The sequence below is a fragment of the Coccinella septempunctata genome, chromosome 2 (assembly GCF_907165205.1).
Source record: "Coccinella septempunctata chromosome 2, icCocSept1.1, whole genome shotgun sequence".
NCBI lineage: Eukaryota > Metazoa > Arthropoda > Insecta > Coleoptera > Coccinellidae > Coccinella > Coccinella septempunctata.
Window position 1 is genome coordinate 42,616,609 of NC_058190.1, and position 13,568 is coordinate 42,630,176.

Below are 13,568 nucleotides of genomic sequence, written 5' to 3' on the forward strand. Positions count from 1 at the left end.
GTTGGGTTCCAAGTGTTGAACGGGAGTGGAAGAAGAAGAAGATGATTCCGACGTTTGAACTTGACGACGGTTTGGTCGTTTTTTGGGGGAGGCACTTGGACCGGCTTGCATCTTGGATTCCTTCAGGTAGACAGGTCGAAAGAGCATTGGGAGTTTCGAGGAAATGTCTGTAAAACATGCCATGGTCAGATTTCATTGTTTCAGTTTGAATCCTTATTCAATATTTACTTTTCGTTTATATGCTTTAATGTTTTGAAATTTTCTTAATGGTATAATGTTGCCATTCGAATATTTTCATATTTTATCATTGTAATTAAAAGGCCCAGTTTTACAGTTCGAGTTCAAGCTCAGTTTAAGTTTGAACCCACCACATATTTAACAATTTCGTACTATTTTGACAGGTTGAATTAGGTTCAAAGTTTCAAACAACCAGCTTACTTAAACTGTACAAAAGTAGTTGGGAAGCCGACGATGCTAAATCGGGATTTACTGGAACGTCATGAGGACCTAGTGGATTTTGAAGATTAGATGGTAGAAAGGAAAAAAGGTTCTATGATGTATGCACTCTCAGCGGTGCGGAAAGCGTCTGAAGGGTCTCAAAGATGTAAAAAAAATCATCAGGTGTACATACTCGAGCCTCTGATAATGAATTCATGCTTATCTGACAGTTTGCTCGGTGGGACTGGCTGTACGGAAGAGTTGAAAATGGTGAAAAAAAAAATTTCCTTCTTGTCAGATTTTTGGAGGATATGTTAATTGGACCCAAAGGAAGCTACTTTTCAAGAGACTGACAATTTGGACGTGACGCAAGGTCACAGCGGCCCTTTGAAAATGTAAACAAAAATCGTTACTTGTAATCGACCTTTTAATCTGACACTAATCAGGGGGGTTTTCTTAATCTGACACTTTGAAGAATGTAAAAATGCTTTTTTTCGAATATTTCCCTGCCTGTACCTCTAATCGTCTTTGTATTCATTATAAAAGTTGTAGATAATAAAATTCTACACAACTTTTGACTGAAGCAATTTTAAATACTTTTAACCGTTCTCGAGTTAGAGGGCGATAAGGGCGAAAAGCTTAGCCCAACATGCGAAAGGGCAAGGACAATGTAGAATCCCAGTGTAATCTACATTCATCCAATTGTCAAAATGACAACGTATTTCGATATAGACAATTTCGAAATTAGTCATGAAAATGTTAGTGTTATCTCTGACTGAACCTTAGAATGTACTATTTTCCAACGAGTGAATTTTCGCTTCAGCATATATCTCTAAACACCTCGCATTAATCGGCATATATCTCAAAAACGTTTGAACGTAGAAAAAATTGCTTATGGCAAAATTTGTACAAAATGTTATGCTCTACAACTTTTATAATGAATGCGAAAAAGATTTGAAGCCCTGGGGAGGAGATAATTCCAAAAAACTGATTTTTGTGACCTTTATGGTCAATTTTTATTTCGGCTTGCTAAAACTGTCAAATTGTATTTTTTCCATTATTCTTGAATCATTAGCTTCAAATAAGAAAAAAAGCACCGCGCTCGAGAATGTACACGTGACTTTTTTTTTTGCAACTTTGGTGCCCTTCACACATTTTCGACACGCTTATATTGTTAGATTGAGAGAATATATATTTTTCAACATGTAATTAACCACATATATCTTAATCTGAAACGCTGGAGTATGTACAATGATCGTTTTTTTATATTCTGACTGACTGTCCAAGACAATTCCCCCTATATACAGGTCTAATTTTTTGTAGAGGTACTCTACAGGGTCCAAAAGGTATGTCCTCTTTATTAAACTGACAATCGAGTAAATCCAGAATTTCCTTCTTCGGCTCCCTAACTATTAAAAGGTTCTGACAGGATTAAAAGAGTTGTAAATTTCGATAGATTTCGAATTATGATAAGCCTGGTAAAAATATCGTTCGTCATAAAATAATAATACATAAACTCGACATAGCTCTATGAAACTTTCCTTGTAGAACAATTTGAGATTATTTGTTTTGAAACAGATAAAAATTGGTCCATCTAAGATATTAAATCTATTATCAACAAGTAATTCCCTTCATTCTGACATCGAATAGAAACCTATAATAACATTATCTATACCTACAGTTATTAAGTTTTCCTCATGAATAACCACAAATGAACTACCGCTATTCAGATCATTAGAGTCACTTGCTGGAGCTCTCATTAAGTCCTATTTTAATAGAAAAGAACATAATAAGGGAGGAGCGAACTGTGATTAATCAGAACGATATTATCTAGAAATTAAAAAAAATATATTTGGAAACTAGAATATCCTACCACCAGAGGACACACAAAATATTCGGTTGTTTGTGAATCAGGAAGTTCACATTATTCAATTCTGCATTGCTGTCTATGAGATTCGAAATTCGTGATAAACCTTCAAAATTCCATAGCCTACTTGACGAACAATTTTTTGGACACACGTTATATTTTCTCGAATATCTCAAACAAACGAACAATGATTCTAATATGTACCCAGTGGTTAGGATTTTAAAAATGGAATTTTTTCTTTCATGAGAAATAGTAGTCCTTCATTTAGGAATACAGGAAAACTCACTTTTTATGAACAACCCATTGCCTCCGTTTCACTCTTCGATTCAACCAATCACCACACGAATGACGATGTGAAATAAGTATCCAATTTCGAGACACAAACATTCTAGAAGCCAAATGCCGATTCAAAATAGGTACCCTTGCAGCAGTATCAATCATTTTGGACAAGGGTCCACGAGGTTTTATTTTCAGATGAGCAAAAATAATCCTGCAATTGATTGTCGATATGAATCTTGATGCGTAGCATTCTGTTTGATATGGATGAGGCTTTTGCGGACCATTTGTTGGAAATGATGCGGAAATATTCAGTTTTCAAGGCATATCATGCTGCACGATTGAGGAAAAAAGTATAATAAACATTTTCACTACAGAAATATATCAATCAAAAAATTTATAACTCAGTTTCACTGATTTGAACCGTCGAACCGAATACTGTTCGAAGTAATGTTCGAAGCAAAAACACTTTCTTGGAAGATGAACATTTCATAAGAACAAAATAATGGAAAACGTAATCAGAAGATTGAATTTTGCAATAACGAATATGACATTTAAAACGGCACGAAATAAAATTACAGTCTCCCATGAAATCTACAAATCTCACACACTATCCATTTTCTTTATTTGTTATCTGTTGAACTATAGATTGTGTGTAATTTAACATAAATTTTCATTTTGAAATCTTCATACCAGTAATTCTCTTTAATTTTGCATACATTCGAAAAAACGAAATCAAAAATTGTTGGGCCCAAAATTTATTTACAATTATTTTGTTTAATTCAAAGTGAAATTTCTACTGGGCACGAAGATTCTAGCATGTTGTGCAAGAAACTGAAATAAGGTATTACTTAAATTTAGATAGATAAAATGCAAAATATTACATTATCATGGAGAGTTGAGAGATTGTTGAAGAGCTGTTTTCCCTCTATGAAAATCGAACAATTGTGGATGAAATTTAATAGAAAATAGTTTAGATTTCTAAACGAAGGGTAAGTTTTTTCTAGACGAAGAATTGAGTGAGAGAGAGTTGAAGCCGCAATGAATTTCGAAAATTCCAATTGTTGACATTTCACGTCCAGTGAGAATTTATGCCAGGCGTACTTTTCATATTAATGCCAAGCATTGGATTTAACGACTGTATATTTTAATATTTTGATTTCTATCCTGTTTGATGGAATTCTCAGTCAAATGAATAATTCTGGATTGAGTTATATCCTTGAATATTCAACCAATAGTTAACCTATGCCTTTATTGCAGAATTCAATACAATTATACAAAGTGATACGAAGATATGTAGGTACACTTGAGAGAATGTTAATAATGTATACCAAATTTAGGTTTTGGTATAGATTCATACAATCTTCGGTTTGTGTATTTCTTGTAGGATGTATATAGATATACCTTTTCTTCTCAATATCAAATGATACCATTTCGATATCTTGAAATAATGAGAAAGTATAAATCTTTTGGGAAAACAGTTTCCAGCAGAAGAAAAATTTGTATTGCGCAATTTTCAATGTAGTTGAATACAGAGTATTGTTGATTCGAATTTCCCAAATGAATTGTGTATTTTGGGCGCTGCTATAGTATCATTAGTCTCTGTGACAAGTGGACAGCCAAAGATTGATGGATATAATCTTCAGTAAGTCAATTCCCTTCAAATTGTTTCAGGAATGAAGTTAAAGACTTCTGATATTCTGACGGAAAAATAGAATTAGAGTTCAATAACACGTAAAGTTTATTGTTTCATTTGGCATTGCGTCAAGTCATCTTGCATTTGAACCCTGTTACAAGATGATCGATGTTCTAAGATTTCGCTGTATTTTTAAAACCGTCCATTTGGGTCGTTCACTCTAAATAATTTTAACGATCTACCACATGTTTTCCTCTCAAAATCATAGCATTACGTTATATATTCGTTAATACGGCGGCCGGTTATACGATTTTTTTATATTTGTTCAATGAACGAGCTAGTATGAATCGTAAATTTTGAATTTTATGGATGAAGTTTACGGTGATTATTCTGAGAAATTTGTGTGTAAACAGTTGTGATTTAATCTTCGGAAATCTTGTTCGTTTTATCAGACTAGCAGTGGAATCCATAGAAATATCAAGGGATTATTGAAAAATGCTTTATTTTAATACTTTTGAAAGAACGTTGAGAAGATTTATGCTCGATAATATTAAAATAACGCAGAAAAAATAAAAATGAACCAATTCATTACAATACCAGTCAAATATTTGAGTCAAAATATCTCCGTTTCTTTCCAAATATATTTTTTATAAATATTCGGAAGCAGAATTGTGTGCTTCTCATTCGTCCAAAAACTATTTAATAAAATAATCATTTGATTTAATTTGAGGATCTGAATTCTGAATTTGTTGCCAGAGGGCTTTTTATATTACCTGACAGGAAATGGCTCGACATTTCAAAATATAGCCTCAATTTGATGGGTTAAACCTCGGGTTAAACTCATAGTTTAGAATTGAAGGGGTGATTCCTGCTTATTAAAAATAGAGTGGGTCTTTCTTTTGAGCAGCCTGTTCTTAGATATAGCCCCTTAAAGACGACAGCTAAGTTTTATTCTCAGAAACTGGAATACCTACTTGCAGAAATAAATAAAATCAAGTGTAAAATACGCACCCTCTTTGGGATAGGTATAAGTTGTCAAAGATGGGAACTTTTCTTATGATTTCGATGATATAATCGAAAGAGCAAAGAAAATTCGGCTAAAATTTTCGATATGTCGATAGTCCAATATTCTTAACAGAAAAATAAAATCATTAGCCTAGTGTCCTTTGAAGTATTTTTTTTATGGCTACCCCTACTTGAAACCACTCTAGCTTCTATTTAGATGCAAATTTTCCTCTGAAAACCTCATCCTCTCAAACCTGGAGAGTTCGTTAAGACTAAGTATGCTTTAAACCCAATTTTTCAAGAAAAATGGCTCGAAATTGTTGAGACATCTAACGCATTCACTATTGTTGATTATTTCAAATAATGTGGAATTAATTTTACTAAAATTATTTTGAAATGTTGAACCAGTGGTTTCTTAAAACTTACCTTTTTAAATTGGGAATGTTGAGGAACTGACACTGGCACAAACAAACTATAATTAAAAAAAAGTTAATTCACACTAGTCCTTGAGGCCACACTTTGCCTGCGGTCCATGATCGAATCAAAATCGCCATTGTATTTAGAATAGTTATTATTAGGTATGTAATCAGCATTTTTGCCCCCTTTCAATGCAGCCAGACTATGCAGGGGCTTAAAATTAGAAATGCCGCTTTCATCTATAAGAACATATGGCATTCTTCCAGACTGCACTCCTTGAAGTGCTTCTTTAGGTATCACAGCTTGGTAATCGCTCCTTATTATGAGAACTGGATAAGAAATTTTCATCCTTTGTACGAGGAAATCCTCCAGAGCGAGCAGATTCTGCGACTTCAATAGGTGCAGAGGTATGGTTCTTGAGTTCGATAAGGTGAATCCATTAGATAACAAAACTCCGGATTCTTTTATTATTTGGCGTATTCTTGGATCGTGTTTCGCCTGATCCGGATTCCTCCTCAGTCTGTCTACAGCTTTCCTCATAGTAAAATCTTTGTTCACCAGTTTATCCACCAGAAACATTCTCTTCAAGAAATTCTTAGTTTTACCCTCGCAATTTCTCAGTTCTGCCGTTTTTCCGGTAGACAACTCGTCGGCAATTTCATGCATATCTAAAGCTTTAGCGAAACAAATCGATTGCTCCATAAAACGTTGGAGATCCTCCTGTTCAAACTCGAAAATCTCCCGGTATTTATCGTCACAAAACGTTTTAGTAGCAACGACCATGCTGTCCTCTAACAGATTTATTACGTCGTTTTCCATCTTAACTCTGTATGAATGGCTTCGGCAATGTTCCAACATATCGTGGAGTATATCTTCGTCTATTTTACTCAGTTTTACAAATGACTCACACATTACTTTGTTATTGTCCTCCATAAGCTTTTCAATTCCGTCCAATATCTTATCAACACCTTTTCGGGGACAATTTATGATTTGACTTAATTTATTCACCTTTGAGTCCCTGTAATCGTACGAAAGATATTTGAAAAGTATCTCGCAAATGTCATTTCGATCCTTAGGCGTGTTCATGAGGTCTATAATTTCCATCAGAAGTGTAGAGTCGTTTTTTAAGATATCTGTGAAAATGCTGCCGATTCTGTCTAAAGCTAGCAACTGATCTTTGGGTCTTTCCTTGAAGACTTTATTGGCATATACAACTGATGACTTGAGCAGTATTTTCAAGGTTTTCGAGGACCGGTGATATTTTTCACTGCTTCCCTCTCCGTCATTCAAATTCACGTGGGTCTCGATGATATTTTCAGGATGAATGCTATTCTTATCCCTAATTGCTGATGTCTTACGGATCATTGTGAGCAAAATGTCAACTATCCTATTAATAGCTTCTTTATCTTGAGTTATTCTCGATGCTATTTCACAGGCATCTTTCTCGGTAGCATACGATACCAGAGGTCTTTCGGCTTCCATTTTCAACTTCCTCAGCTCTTCCAATCTCTGCTGCAAATCTAACTTTTTATCCTCGATATCAGTAACTAGTTTCTCCATTCCATCTTCCATTAATATCTTTTTTAATTCCTCCAACTCAAGTCTATCTCTTTCCTGTTTTAATCGGTAAGTTTCAGAGTCAACCTCGGAAATACCCGAATCTGAATCGGAAGATTCAGTTTCGAATAAATCATTGTCGTTGATGAAAAGTATAATGGCTTCTTCCTCTTTTTCTGATTCCTTCATGGACTCATCAATTTCGACGGTTTCTTGTTCAGGTTCGTCAGTTGTTTCTTCTTCCAGGACTTGACTAGGTTCTTCAGGTGGAGGTTCCTGCAGTTTTATTCTACGTTCTTTTCTCATCTGAATATGTTGTTCGGTCGGTGGTGGTGGTCTTTCCTCCTCAGTAAGAGCGAAAGTTAGTTGTCCATCTGCTGTGATTGCTGATTGAGTTGGGAGAAACATGGGTTCATTTTCTTTTTGGGACATTATCAGTCCGTTTATTAGAGATGGTTTTCCATCTATGTTCACGGTGAAACCTGGTATGAATTCAAGGCCATGTTCAGTATTGATGGTTTGGCCTGGTACGAAAACTTCTCCATCTTCAGTGTGTACCATTTGACCACTGATAAAAACTTCTTTTCCTGAGGATAAGACTACTTTGACCCCTGAAATTGTCTTAACGCTGTTGCCCTCAGGATCGTTCAGTACTAGTTCATGTAAATGAGCTTTTTCCATATTTTTCAGTACATCTGAGATATCGTTCATTTTAGGCAGGAGACTGAGCATTTCTTCAGATTCAGAGAAGAATTCATTCACTCCGAGGGTTTTTTTCAAGTCGTCTATTTCCATATCGATGGGTTCTTCCTTGTTAGGCTCCGCTATTTCCTGGACAACTCTCTTAGCGTCCTCTTCGAATTGGTCCCAATCCAATTTTTTTAAATTCTCCTTTACCAATGCTTTGAATTCCTTGGATTTTTCTGCAGCATGACGTCTTCGTCTTTTGACGATTTTTTGCAACATTATTTCCCATTCTTCCTCCTGGCGCTCCTTATCCTCGAATATTTTCGCTAGACTCATTGTGTATTTGCCGTAGTGATGTAATTTTTCATCAGCTTCGGTTGTAGCTCCCTCACCGCAGAACATCGGTTCCTTGACATCGAAATAATCGAGTTCCACTGGGATTTTCTTGAAATCCTTCAATTTTATCAATATTTTATCGGATTTCTGAGATACCATAACATCGATAACGTCGCCATCCCTAACCGCATATTCCAAATTTGCTTGTAAAACTATGTTCAATTTTTTATCTTCCACAGTGTATACGAAGACCCCGTTGCCATTTTTATTTTCCAGAATACTCAATAAAATTTTTTGAGTCTCGTTTTCGGCATCCAATATCGGGGTTAAATAGGTGTAATTCTCCATTTCTTTGTGCTTCAACTTACCGTAATTCTTGACGAATTTCGATCTCTTTTTTTTATGGTTCAAGAGAACCGGTATGTACCTTTGAATTTTGGAACCTAGGAGCCATTTTCCGGTGATTCTGAAGGTTCGGAAAGCTTCTCTAGGAGTTAAGGGTTTTAGCAGTGGTAAGTAGAAATTCCTAGAGAATATCTTGCTAGCTCCTGTTATCTTACAGAAGGACAACACGAAATTCACCATTTTGAATGTTCAACAGCACAGAACAATCACGACACAAAACACAGACAATGCTGAATCAAAACCAATCTTAAGAAATATTTTATTCAATATAATGGTCAATGTTCATTACAATTCATATTCGCTTTTTCGTTCAATCAAAACCATTTCGAGAACTATTGTACAAAGGTTCGAGGAAAAAAACAAATGGACATTACTTAGACTTTAGAGGATGAAATATTGAGAGTGCGAGTGAATGAATTCCGAACGACACTGTAACAACGGAGCGCGGTTAGCTTTACAGGCGTCGCGACGGCGATGAGAAACCGACTGTCGCCGGGACGCTTCTCAACTCTTAAAATTTCCGTTCATAGAACTCACGGTTATACGAATTCAAGACGTGTTGGTATTTCAGCAGGCGCGTCTGATTTTTGGCCTTCTCTATTATGTCCTTGGTCCTATCGTCGTCGAAGAAGGTGCCTTTCCTGATGCTCCTCTCCAATTCTTCCAGTTTCGCACTCTTCTTCACCGGTTCTATGGGTACGTAAGAAGTTGGCGCTGTGATTGTTAGTTCCTTGGCTTTCTTCCTTATAGTCGCCCTTAGTTTATCGATGGTCGCCTCTGCTTTCAGCATCTTTTCTTCGGCTCTGTTCTTCAGCCGTTTCTTCTCTTCCTCCTCTCTCTTCCGCCTCTCTTCTTCCAGGCGCTTCAAGGGATCCTCCATCGGAACTCGTCTAGGTCTGAACACTTCTTTAGGGGGAGTTTTAGATTTGGTCATCTCAACGATGGGAGCCTTTCTCCTCACCCGTTCCTTGTGACCAGTGTCTTTTGGCTCATCTATCACTCTGCGTTTGATAACGATTTCCTCGTCATATTTAGGCCTTGGTTTTGGAGGGGGAGGAGGGGGAGAAGGTGAGTGGGTCGGCGACCGCCTCCTACGCCTCACGTGTTCGAATTCTTGAGCTACCTTATCTTCCATTGTGGCTTCGAACGTCAATTGACCTCCCTCTGTGATAGCTGATTCTCCGGGTAGGAACATAGCTTCGTTTTCCTCCTCTCCCATGACAAGACCGGGGATGAGGGTCGGTTCGTCGTCCATCAGGATGGTTATACCGGGGGTATATTCGAAATTGCCTTCTTCAGTTTCTATTGTTTGTCCGGGAACGAAAACTGAATTTTCATCTTCACCTTGAACCATTTGCCCAGCAACGAAACGCTTCTGGCCATCGTTCAGATTCAGCGTTATCCCAGAGACATTCTGGATTTCGCACATTTCTCCCTGTTCCAAATTCTTGATGACTTCCGGAATCTCTTTCATAACAGGTAGTTGTTCCAGTACTTCTTGTCCCCCCTGTTTCAACTTCTCACCGACGTTCTTGGTTTTTTCCATGTCATCAACGGCCATAGGGATATTCTCTTCTTGAATCTCCTGGTCTTGTTCTTCAACAATTTGTTTGGTATCCTCTTCGAATTTGTCCCAGTCCATGTTATCCAAGCATCCGGAGAGCATTTGTTTCCAATCAGCGCTATCCTCGCCCCTGTGTTTCTTCTTTCGTTTATTAGCCATCCTCATCATTTCTAACTCCCATTCTTCAACGCCCGATTCTTTGGCTTCGAAGAGTTTCGCCATATGAAATGTTTCTTTGCCATGGTGGTGTTCTTCTTCGATTTGGGTTTTCGTCCATCCACTTCCTCGATAAAGGGGATGTCCACCAGTGTATGGTGCTAGAGGGAGGGTGATTTTGGTTCCGTCTTGTAGTTTGCACACGATTTTTTCGCTCCTCTGAGCTATGACGACGTCAATTATGTCTCTGTCTTTGATTGCCTTCTCCATTTGAGTTGGTATAACAACGTTGCAGTTCCTATCGATAACTTCGTATATGTAGTATTGTCCTTTGCCTTTAGGTTTCCTCCGCAGTATATTCTGCAATAAATTATGATTCTCCATGTTCTCATCGAAGAATGGTTCCAAATATCTTTCTTTTTCCTTCATTTTGACCCGTTTCTTGATCACAGGAACTCCTTTGCCTCTTCGCTTCCTTTCGGAACTTTTATCTTCATGGGTACTCAAGACTGGTATGTAATGTTCGATGCGAGCACCAAGAACGTTTTGTCCAGTTATAATTTTCCTCCTCAAGGCATCCTTTGGCGACAATGGTTTCAAAAGTGGTAGATAGTAGTTCCTTTGAAAAAGTTTGCTTGCTCTTGTGATCTTGCAGAGAGATATCTTCACGTTAATCACCATCCCGAAATATGATAATGTCAATGTATTCCGAACACAATGATTAAAAAAAGTCTTTTATAAACAAATCACTATCGAAGGTTCAAACTAGAGAGGACTACGTTAGATGTTGGCGGGTGGTGGACCAGTGGCCGACTTCGCTGGTGGTAATGAACTAGAAGTAGGTGCGCACAATTAGGTCGATCAAGAGTGATCGGGTTTTAATTTAAGATGACCTACGGCCCGTTGACCTTTTCTTCGTCGAACCACTGTCCTTTCAGATGCGAAGTCTCGCCAACTAGATGACAGACTTCCATAGTTTATGACGCAATATCCCCACCGACTCGAAGACGTTACCGTACTCGTATTTTTCTAACCAATTGAAAGGTTCCCTAACACTGTTCTTACTAAGGTATTTCTTGTGATCCACATCGAAAAATTTACCTTTTTTGATGTTTTTCTCTAATTCTCGAAGTTTTTCACTCTTTATCACTGGCTCGAGTGGTTCGTATTTAGGCACAGCAGGTTTCTTATCCTTGAGTTCTTTAACTTTCATACGGATATCTCTCAGCTTCTTTAGGATTTCGATCTCTTCCTTGGCCTTCTTCTCGGTGAAATTTTCAACTCTCTTTTTTTCTTGAGCGAGAATGTCCTCTTCCATACTAACTGAAGATAGTTCGAAGAGTTTTGGCTTGGCTTTGTCGCGTTTCACTTTGACCGGAGCAGGCTCCTTTTTCTCGGGTGCCATATTTGGAGGAGCTGCTTTTTTAGAAGAACGTTCACGGCGTTTAGGACCTTTACTTTGAGACGTGTATAATCGCTTTGGTCTCTCGTAAACAAGTTCTTTTCTTTCTCGTTTTGGGGGCGGTCTTTTTTCCTCCTCCTCGTCTTCGGTATTTTGCTCCTCCTCTACCTCGACATCTTCGACCTCTGGTTCCGGGGGTGGGAGTGTTCCATTGACTTTGATATCGTCTTCCGTTTCGGTGAACTGCAATTCGCCAGTTTCAGTGATGGTGGACTCTCCTGGCAAAAACATCGGCTTATTTGGATCGTCGCCCATGACCAAACCTGGCAAGAGATCGGGTTCCCCTTCTAGCATTACCGTGAAGCCAGGTGTGAACTCGAAACCACCACCCTCCTTCTCTAACGTTTGACCTGGCATAAACATTTCCCCTTCATCTGACTTAACCACTTGACCTGGGACGAAACGTTCTTTCTGCGATTCAAGGTTGACGACAACTCCAGATATGTTCGCTTTTTCGACGACTTCCGAGTCTTTCATCAGTTTTATGACTTCTGGAATTTCGGGCATCGTTGGTAGCATGTCCATGAGTTCGGGCCCGGCCTGTTTCAACTTTTCGTTAACGTTTTTCGTTTTTTCCATATCGTCCAGAGCCATTGGAATGGGTGCGTCGTCGATTGGCTGATTCACCTCTTCGACGATTTGTTTGGTCTCTTCCTCGAACTTGTCCCAATCCATGTTGTCAACCATGGTTGACATCATCATTTTCCAGTCGGCAGTTCCCTCACCCTTCTGTTTCCTCTTTCTCTTATTGGCCAGTCGCATCATTTCCAGTTCCCATTCTTCCAGACCGGATTCTTTAGCTTCGAATAGCCTGGCGATGGACATGGTTTCTTTTCCGTGATGATGGTATTCTTCAACTTCCCTTTTCGTCCACCCTTCCCCTCTATAAATGGGTGAACGACCATCCCAATTCGCGTAAGGTACAGAAATCTTCGATCCATCCCTCAATTTGACCACAATTTTATCACTTCTTTGCGCTACGACAACATCTGTTATATCCTTATCTCTAATGGCTCTTTCCCATTGGTAAGGGATCACTAAAGTTATATCTTTATCTGGAATATAGTAGGTATAGCACTGACCTCTACCTCTCGATTTCCTAGCAAAAATTTCTCTTAGTCGGTGGTGTCCCTCCATTTCTTCGTCCAAGAATGGCATGACATATTTCATCGATTCTTTTCTTCTCTGCCTTTTTTTGACCAGTTTCATTCCCTTGATTCGGTATTTCCTTCTTTGGACCCTAGACTGGTATTCTTCGAGAACTGGAATATAATGTTCAATCCTACTTCCGAGGACATTTTGTCCTGTTATGACCTTTTTCCTCAAGGCATCCTTGGGCGATAACGGTTTGAGCAATGGCAAATAGAAATTCCGTTGAAATAGTTTACTTGCCCTGGTGATTTTACATAACTGTAGCATACAATTGAGGACCATCTTGAATTCTTATGATTGCCCTTTATCACCAGATAAGAATCACAATTTGTAAGGTGCTCAAAAAGCAATGTCTGTGTATTTTTAACCAGTAATTCGCGTATTCGTATCGGACACAAATATGATTCGAGTGTAAGCGTATTATCGTTGTCGACTGACAGAAAAAAAGACCGTATCTCGAAGTTGATGTTTGTGTACTTGAAATTATTTTTATATCCCACTAATCATTCGGTGATTCAACGATTGACTGCTCTATCCGTCCTCCTTCAAGGTTCAAACGAGCAGGATGCATCTCATTTCAATTTCGGCATTTCCTTTCCCCTTTCTCAAC

General features: G+C 38.1%; 1 protein-coding gene across 1 annotated transcript; it reads right to left on the bottom strand.

Annotated features, from left to right (window-relative positions):
- Positions 1-94: 94 nt before the first annotated feature.
- Positions 95-13,459, bottom strand: LOC123307166. Its single transcript, XM_044889382.1, has 4 exons — positions 11,301-13,459; positions 9,162-10,978; positions 5,649-8,806; positions 95-167 (listed from the first exon to the last, which is right to left on the bottom strand). The coding sequence occupies exons 1-3, from the start codon at positions 13,238-13,240 to the stop codon at positions 5,712-5,714; spliced, it is 6,852 nt and encodes a 2,283-aa protein (XP_044745317.1). The 5' UTR covers positions 13,241-13,459; the 3' UTR covers positions 95-167; positions 5,649-5,711.
- Positions 13,460-13,568: the final 109 nt, after the last annotated feature.

What these genes read in the sequence shown, in the direction of transcription:
- LOC123307166 (XM_044889382.1), bottom strand. Translation starts at nt 13,240, where the DNA reads ATGGTCCTCAATTGTATGCTACAGTTATGTAAAATCACCAGGGCAAGT. An exon ending in CTATGGAAGTCTGTCATCTA is followed by an intron (nt 10,979 to 11,300) that starts GTTGGCGAGACT and finishes CACAAGAGCAAG; the next exon opens with CAAACTTTTTCAAAGGAACT. An exon ending in CGTCTTGAATTCGTATAACC is followed by an intron (nt 8,807 to 9,161) that starts GTGAGTTCTATG and finishes GTTGAACATTCA; the next exon opens with AAATGGTGAATTTCGTGTTG.